The sequence below is a fragment of the Ammospiza caudacuta genome, chromosome 3, assembly GCF_027887145.1.
Source record: "Ammospiza caudacuta isolate bAmmCau1 chromosome 3, bAmmCau1.pri, whole genome shotgun sequence".
Classification (NCBI taxonomy): domain Eukaryota; kingdom Metazoa; phylum Chordata; class Aves; order Passeriformes; family Passerellidae; genus Ammospiza; species Ammospiza caudacuta.
This window is the reverse complement of record NC_080595.1, coordinates 45906513-45915782: the sequence shown is the minus strand read 5'-3', so window position 1 is coordinate 45915782 and position 9270 is coordinate 45906513. Positions and strand designations below refer to the sequence as shown.

At 46.9% G+C, this 9270-nt stretch overlaps 1 protein-coding gene across 1 annotated transcript in view; it reads right to left on the bottom strand.

Moving 5' to 3' along the window:
* CCSAP (centriole, cilia and spindle associated protein) overlaps positions 1 to 9270 on the bottom strand; it is a 13750-nt gene extending 4480 nt beyond the window's left edge. The window contains exons 1-2 of the mRNA XM_058802906.1: positions 8949 to 9270; positions 1367 to 1650 (exon numbers count right to left, since the gene is read on the bottom strand). Coding sequence (XP_058658889.1) covers positions 1367 to 1650; positions 8949 to 9255 — 591 coding nt within the window. The 5' untranslated portion in view covers positions 9256 to 9270. The remainder of the gene's footprint in view (positions 1 to 1366; positions 1651 to 8948) is intronic.

Genomic DNA, 9270 nt, shown 5'->3' with positions numbered 1-9270 from the left:
TGCTGAACACAATTACATACATTTTTATATTAATAAATTATCATATTTCCCCCAAAATTTAATATGAAAAGCCACTTTCTATGTTTGCATGCATCTATATCCATATTGAAAACCCTGTCAACCATCTCAATAAGGGGTAACAAACACCTTTCAAACATGCAAGAAAAAGTAACCTCAGCAGGCAATAAGTAGTTGGTTCCTACATAAAGAAACATCCTCAGTGACAAAACACTGCATAACTGGGAGTGTTTCAGAAATGTTCTGCCTGTTCAGTCCAAGCTCAAGACCCAAGCTGAGGTGTTCCATTGCTGTTTCTAGTGTAAAAAAATATTAGATGTCTAAGACAAAATATAAATAATTCTGCTCATGTCAGGCTTAGGCCTCTTCTAGGCTTCAACATAATAAAGCACCAGTCAACTATTTTGAGCACTGACCAAAGTTTATCAATTTAGCATTAGTGTCCATTATCAGCAAAGGCAGCTTCTTTCCAAAGCTGTAAGGCCCAAGTTCCTCCTTTTGCCCAAAGGTTTGAGCTGTCCAGGAAGAAAAAGCTTGGGCTTCAAATCCCTTCCAAAACAGCCCATCAAAGGCCAGCTCCATCTGGATATGGGTAAGACACTGGCAGGGATGCATTAATGATTTGTGTTTTACAGCCTAGGAGAGTCATAGAGAAGAAAGAAATGGATCAGTTAAAACACTCCCTTGCTGTTTCTAAGCTAGGAAACAGAGCCCCAGTACAGCAGAATGCTGGTGCTGTCCATGCCACATGAATTTAATTGGTGCTATTTTGGTAATATTTACACCAGTCCTGTAATCCATCAGCCATCTGATAGACCATTCTGCTGCAAGCAACATTTCCTACTGGCAAGCCACCAAACCAGGCTGCTAGACAAGACATCTTAGCAGAAAAGCACTTGTACCATCTCAGTGAGGCTCCTAGTCTAGGAAGTGCCCCAGCAAAAGTCTCTCTTTCACAGCTCAAGCACTTCCCCAGTGTTTATTTGCCTGCCTGCTGTGGGGTGCCTGGTGCTAACTGCCTGCTCTTCTCCTGTTCTCATGAAGTTCAGCATGCAGAAATACTTTTAGAACAGCAATTTTTGCTGGTAACACTATAACAGCCACAAACAGGACAGGCAGTTTTAATTAGAAATTGCAAATGTTAGTCAAACCTGGGAAGCTTCCAAACCAACAGTAAAGAGCTCTTATTTGGACATCTCAAGACTCTTCAGGTTCATTGCTAGAACCTGCTGCTGGAATCTCCATATATTCAAATAAAGGGACCCCTGAGAAGTTTTACCCAGCTATTAAGACATCTGTAGGCACTAAGGAGTCACTGCCTTTTCATACAACAGAAGCTCTTACTTACTTCATTCACTGAAGCAGAAGCACAGACATTGTGAGTTTTCTGGCTCCCAGTATCTGTTTGTCTTTCTCCCCACCCATACAGAGCAAATGGATGTTTATTCTCCTTTGGTGCATCTGTCCTTTGGGGACTTTTGGCTGATTTTCGATCGTTCCGACTGGACAAGGCACTTCGACTTGGACGTCGTCCTGTACGGCTGGTTTTGTCTGCTTCCTTTACAGAACTATGTTCTACAGTTTTCTCTTGCTCTTCCTTCTCTTGCTTTTCTTGATCTTCTTTTTCTTTTTCTGGAGAAGAAAAAACAGTTATGCTTTAAGCTCCCAAAGACAACATATTGATGTCTGATTTGCACAGCCTCTCAATACATCACTGAAGCTGTGCTTTTTTTAGAAATTCGAAAAGTCATTGCTCCCTTAGCGACAGACATATACCTTGCTTAAATGTCTTCATTCTTTCTTTAGTGACTACAATACAGCTTTCCCATACTTAAAAATGCCTTTCACTGGTGAGGTTATGGATAACCAAGAGCCCCAAGAAGAACTTAAAGACAGTTTCCAGTGATCTTCTGTCTTCACTATTTCATCCTTGCATCTCTCAGACAGCAAACAGATGGAGTGCTGAATGCCACATAGATGCTAGTCAGAGATGAAGACTGTGTGCAATATTAAATCCTTCCTATTATCAACTTCCTCTGAAAAAAGTGATTCATTTTCAAGCTCTGTTTATACATCTATCTCTGTTATGGTTTTCTGCTTAGGAAGGAGAGGAGAGTATGAAGCAAGACCCCACAAAGTAGTAGACGTCACCTTTGCTACCTGATCTGTGAATTATGTGGTACGTTTAAAGTGCCACACTCTGCAGGCATTACTCCCCAAGGCTCATTTGTCCCACACATTTAAGCCTTCCATAGCAAGGGGCCAGCAATAGTCCTCCAGACACTGGGTATGGAAAGTAGGGCTTGTGAGAAAGAATTTAAAGGCTGAATCACTGCAGTTTTAGATCATCACTGAAGATTGAATCAGCATTATATAAAATATTAATTAATAAAATCACAGAGGAACAACTGTTCCATAAGAGCCAATCTTCTTGCCCCATAGTGTGTGATCACCTACAAGACACATCCTTTTATTCACCTAAGAGTATTGGAGTCCACTAGTAACCAATTCCTTTCAAGTCTGATCGTTAGGTGCTGTCTTCTGCTAGACTCACACAGTAATCACTAAACTCTGCTGACATAAACACACCAAACTTGCTGGTTTATTTCTGCTACTAGTGGGGACCAGCTCCACACCACCTCTGTTCCAAGTCTCAGCACATTCAGCCATCACCAGCATACTCTGGTGTGGACAGAAGGAATTCCCTCAGTCATAGGGAGTTCTTCTGGTTTAGGGCTTGCTCACATAGTGACATGTTGACCACAGACAAGTAGTGCAGTTTTTACCCAAGTGCTTTCATCATTAAAAGCAGGAGGGCTTGTCAATCCTATGACATAATAGCAACCACTCCTGATAATTGCTGGGATTTCAAGCAGGTGCATGCCCAATCTGACGCTGCTTTAATGTCAGTTCTGTATCCATCCAGTTCTGATGAAATAGAAGTTACCTGCCTGGCACACTGATTAAGCATCCATTTACTCTAGCACTCACTTCACATTTGCAGGGTAAAGATACCAAGGCTTGTTCCATGCCCCAGAATTCCCCCAAGGCAAGCCTTATGCTCCCTTGCTAGCTGTTAGCCTGGCCAGCACAGTTTCTGTGCTGCCAAGCAGCACTGAGGCCCTGGTGCTGGGCCCTGTTCAGGATTGCCTATAACCGTCTTCCAAGATGTGCAGGTGTAGCATTCATCCACAGCTGATACTGCAGTGCTGCTGAGTATTTGATAAAGAGTGGCCAGCATTGTTAAAGTATTTACAGCTGTATTTATTGAGAGCTCAGTTAAATGACATCACAAAACAACCAAAAATAAATAAATCAAGGCCAAAGTAGTGCCACATTGAGAGTAATGGCTAGATGAATTTTACATACCTAAATATTGGCTGGGTGTAGTTTCAGTTACTATAGACAAGGCTGGTAAAAGACAGCAGCAATGAGCTCAGTGTAGTATTAGACTTGCTATGCTTGTTTTCCCTGTGCTCTGGGACACACAGCTTCACTCTGAAACAAGGCAGCTCATTCATCATGGCTGCAAACAGGCAGCACAAAGTTATCCCCTTACAAAATATTATCTGAGCATCTCCCTGCACAGCCACTCCAAAGGAGGGACTGCCTAGGTCCATTATCAGAAGGAAGTACTCTTTTGAGAAAATTAAACTCTGAAAGGGAACATATTGCTGTCAATTCTGCAACACGACTGCTTTTCCTTTCAGAAAGCTGTTTCATCCTCCATTCAAGGGAAAATGTCATCTTCCTTCTCTGCAAAGGGGGATGGAGCAACACTGACTTCATAAACAGCAGAAGTGGCATTTAGAGACTTAAAAATACAGGAAAGTGGGGGCACTGCAATTACATGGATAGTTCAGCTTTAAAAAACAAGGCAACAGCCATGCCTGGGTATGCTACTCACCAGGATACAGCTCCAGCTGGTCCAGAAATGATTGAGCCAGCTTGTCCCAAAATAGCAATAAAAGCATATGGGTAAATGGCACACAGAGTCCTGTGCGTAGCCTTACAGTCAATGCTATATGCCAGAGCCCACTGTAGCACTTATGAGCACCTGCTATTAGAGCAGGGCTTTCCATGAACCCACTGCTACAGTGCCATTTACAGAGAACTCAGCTGGTGAAGGCACAAGATGTCTAACAGTTATTATTTAAGCCTTTTATTTTAAACTACAGTTTATATCCAGGCTATTATCTTAGCCATCACTTTTCACATGAAGTCAAAAGAGCAGCAGTTGAAGCAGGACTTAGACCCAGCTGTTCAGGAGGAAGTGCAGGCGCCAGCAGCTCCTACCCATCTCCTTCCCATACAGAGCATCAACTCCAGCAGACACAGGAAACTCAGAACTGCTTGCAGCATGACAGGGATTAGACAGGAGAGGGGAAAAGCTAGAAACGTTTGAAACTGCATCATGGACGCTAAGCAGAGCACACTGGATGGACAGCAGGAGGGGATTAAGTGCTTAACAGGCAGAGCAGGCCCACCCAACACGGCAGCTGGAAGTTCCTGCCCAGAAGAGGTCACTTAAACCCTGCTGCATCCCCCGCTTGTGTAACAGCTCTGCTCCTGGATCAGGCGGGAAGAGCCCAGGGAGCTGCTGTCTCGCACAGCTCTGCCACACAGGACCCCCATTGCAAAGGCCCTGATGACTTACTGCAGATACCAACAGCCTTCTGATCAGACCCACGGGCCAGGTCACAGGCTCAGCAGTGTTATCTCTGCATTGAGATGCTGGCTCCTTACAGCAATACCTCAGCACCAGGAGAGGCACTTGCTGCTTGCACTGCTGCAGGCAGAACTGCAATTCTCCTGCTTTTGTACCGACACCTGCCCAGTGGGGCAGGTCTCCTACACCTCTTGACAGAGCCATATAACCCTGGGGGTTTGTTGTGGGTATCAACAAACTACAGCTGAGTAGAAAGTAAGTTACTACAGATGAAACAGATTGCAACATGATTTCTTCAAGGCAGCTCTTGCGTGAGGCAATAATGGAGCTAGCAGCCACACAGCAGCTCAGAGCTGATTAGATTCATGCAAGCTTCATTTGCAGCAGTTTGGAAAGTAATTACTGGATTGTCTTGATAGCAAAGCTTGTTTCCAAAGGAAAAAAATTGGGAGCAACTTTAAACAACAGTACTGTAAACCTCTGAATTGATGCCCTTGCCTTCTTCCCCCACCACAAATTGCTTCTTCCCACATACATGGGCCAGCAAATGCCCCTGCAACATGATGACAGACAAGATCAGGAAACAAGTTTGAAACTGGATCTTCTGTTTAGTTCCACTAATCCACATCAGTCACTTTCCAAATACTTTTGAGGCAACTCTTTCAATGGCAGCTTGTCACTGCTGTCACTTAAGACCACTGCACAAAAATGCTGAAGGCAAAATGGCAATGAGGATTGAAAGATGCCTTCATCCTGCATGTGTGTGCAGCAGTGTCATTTCACAAGCAACAGGTCTGACAGCAGGACTGCTGCCAAGAGCTTCTGTCTTCTACTTACCAGCCCACTGGGTTCTGTTGACAGCTTTGAGGACGTGTCTACACCACAACTACACCAGTTCATTTAGGTCAAGATTTTGTGGGATTATGTTTAAAGCACATCTGTGCCTGGGCATATTCCACAGAACAATCCCACAAACAGCTGCCACAAGTGGAGGGTCAGAAGGAATTAACCCAAAGTTGCCTCTGAGCACACCTTGGTATCACTCAGCCATGGCTTCAGTGCAAAAGGGAAAAAGCACCTTTGTGCCACGTGCTGCCCCAGGGGTTCACACTGGCAGTGCTTTGGACCAACACCACTGAACATTAAAGCCAGGCTGCCTGCATCCACTTCCTCTTCACACACCAGGAGCGTTCACGACCTTTACAAACACACATAGGCTCATTTCAATGAGAGGAAAGAGGAAACCAGGGCAGCACATGCCATTATGAATTGTGTTTACCTCAGATATTAAACAACATTAGTGCTGACCAGCTTGTTGCCGTATGGGCAACAAGCACTGTCAATAGCACTCAGGCAGAAATCAGATTCCCCACAAAACAGCAGGAAGCAGCAGTAGCCAGGTAACAGCTAGGATGTTCCAGCATGTGGGTGGATGTCAGATTCAGAAGACAAAAGATGTCATCAACATGAGCACACTCAGCTACCCCCACAGCACTTCAGTGTAATTAAGTTCTTTCAGAGTAAAGGAAAAAAAAAAAAGGCAGTTTAATAGTAGAAGCTTCAGAGTGGTAGTTTCTATGTGATCTCTTCCACATGCCTTAATTAGCCAGCCACTAAGCAGAAGAAAAATGTATCCTTATGATTGTCCAATACTAAATGGGTCACCTCCTTATATGTGCATTAGGATACAATAAATATCCACTAAATCCAGCTGCCTCACCAGAGTTGTCTTCAGTCCTTCTGCTAGCAAAGCTCTTAAATACTCACAGAAGTTGAGAAATGTTTATTCTAAGCCATTTGGCAAAAAAAAGTGAATGTGAAGTACAGATTTTTCTCCACTATAAAATAGCAAGGACCTGGCAAAACCTTAGGCATTCCCTTACAGCATCCATGGCAAAGGTGTACCAGTTACAGCAGCACAGTTGCCCAGAACCCTGCAGCCTGGCAGGCCACTGGAGCTCCACAGTCCCTTTGCCACTGCTGCAGGACTGGGGACATAACTGGATGCACTGGAGAGTCACTGCACTGTCACTGACCACAGACACAGCTACCCAGCTGCTGTTCCCTGCCCAATCCCAACCAGAATCAGGCTACCAAGTAACTCCAGCTGGACCTTTCCCTAGGGAGGAGTCAGGGAAGGAATCAGGGAGCAAGCTAATGAGTGAGCAGAGCACCCTGGCCAGCAGTCTCTAGCCTTGGCAATGCCAGTGCTATTAGATTGTAGCATGTTTATGTGCTCTACCCTAGGCTCATCAAGAATGAAAATAAATTCAGGTCCCTACAACAACTGCCCCAGGCTTGTATGTATTCAAAGTGCATCAGAAAAGCTGGGAATGCCAGGTTCTGAGTGCAGCATCAACAGCTTCCACCTCCTCTCACTAAAAGCCAAGCCTTTAAAGAGCATTGCCTTTTCCCATGCAACCACTCCCTAATCTATTGCAATTCCTTAGTTCTTCTCACTGACATACTGTAGAGTTCTTCCACACACGCTCCCAGTCTAGCTTCCTCAAGGCCTGATTGAGGAAAGCAAAACTAGGCCCACTAATACTCTGTTTCATACTGGTGAGCTGGGGTGCTTCCATCACTGCACAGCTCTTGTAGTTCAACCTCAGCCAGAAGTGAAGTATCACATAGTCACACACTCCCTCCTTCTACAGGGGGATGGAAAAAGAATCAGAAAAACTCATGGGTTGAGATAAGAAAAGCTCAGTAATTGATATAAAGTGAAATATAATAATAGTAATGAAAAGGGAAGAATAAAACCCAAGAGAAACCAGTGATGCACAGTCAGTGGCTCCTGGGCAACTCCACCCAGTTTATGCACTGGGCAGGACTTTCTGGCTATGGAGTACTCCTTTGGCCATTTGGGTCAGCTGTCCTGGCTGTGCTTCCTCACAGCTTCTGGTGCACCTGCTGGCTGGCAGAGCATGGGAAACTGAGAAATCTTTGATTTAGGGTAAGCACTGCTGAGCAACTACTAAAAACATCAGCTGTGTTATCAGTGTTATTCTCATACTGAATCCAACACACAACACTGTACCAGCTACCAGGCACAAAATTATCCCAGCTGAAATGAGGACAACAGCTTTGGGGAGGTGGAATGCATTACCCCAGCATCTGTGTGCCCCCCATGTGAGACCAGGGTACCACAGGCCCACCCAGCTGACTGCAGGACTCACATCGCTAGTATGCCCTGAAACACCAAGCCTTTGGAACAGAAGCTAAAGCTTTTGTATAATGTGGAATTCTTAAGGTCAATGAATGCAGTTTAGTCTTGAATCTCAGAACACAGATCATTCTGGAAAGCTCAGGTCCCAAAGGGCATTGGATCAGGTTTGTTTCCCCATTCCAGACAAGCACATCTAACTCCAGGGAGAGAAGGAAAAAAAAAAAAAAAAAACACACACCACAACAACAACCAGGCAGCATGAGGCTTAACTGAAGAGTTCTCAAGGATTTTCCCTGCTGCTGTGCAACAGGGAGACAGCTGATTCAAAAGGCATTTCAAACCACCAATCAATGGCTGCCAGATACAGTATTCTTTCACTAAAGGTAAGAAACTGTATCTAATGGTTAAAAAAAATACCAGATTGAGAAGCTTGACCATGTTAATATCTGCCTAACCACTTAGGCCGTGAGACCGCAGACGGGAATTACTCTGCGCTGGAAGAGAATAAACTGTTACCAGCTCAGCACCTGCTCAGGCTACTTAGTTGACCCCACTCAGCTGCGCACCCAAGATCAAACCTCAGGGGGCATTAAGAACCAGGCGTTCAGCCGAGACAGCTTGCGTGTGCAGGTCCAGGAAAGCAATTGCGTTACGAGCCAGCCACTGGCACACAGTCCAACCTGCCGCTGCTTTTGCCGGAGAACCCGCTTATATAATTGCAGAGATGCTTGGCTCCCATGGCAACAGTTTACATAAGTGGCTGTGACTCAGGATGAGAGTTGCCACCACTCGGCTCTTTAAAGCGACACCTCTGACGCCGCAGCCGCGGCTTCTCCGCAGGCCCAGCCAGGACCCGGCTGGAGGCGGCTGACGGGCCCTGCCACCCCCGGGCCGTGTCCTGGGGGCGGGTTAGACGGGCTAAATGCTCCCGCACGGTCACCCCGGGATAGGGGATCGGCCCCAAGCCGCGGCGGGGCGGCCCGGGCAGAGCCATCCGTGCCGAGCCCCCCGGAGAAGGGCAGGGCAGCACGGGGAGGGGGCTGGGGCCGCCCCGGGCACACGTGTCCCCCCCGCCACCGCCGCGCTCCTTACCGGGGCTGGCCCGTCCCGCCTCGCTCGGCGCCGCCGCTCCCGCTCCCACTGCCGCCTCCTCCTCCTCCTTTGCGTTCGCGGGGCTGCCGGCGCCCGGCGGCGAGGGGGAGCCGGCGGTGCTGCCGCCGCCGCTGCCGCTGTCCTGCTCCCAGCCGTCCCAGAGCCAGGGCCGGTGCGCCTGCTCCAGGAGCCGGCGGCTGAGGCGGTAGTGCAGCAGCTCCAGGTAGCAGGCGCCGCACGATTCCCACTTGGGCTCCTTGAAGCGCTTCATGTACTCCGTCTTAACGCGCCGCGCCGGCACCACCATGGCGGAGCCGGAGCC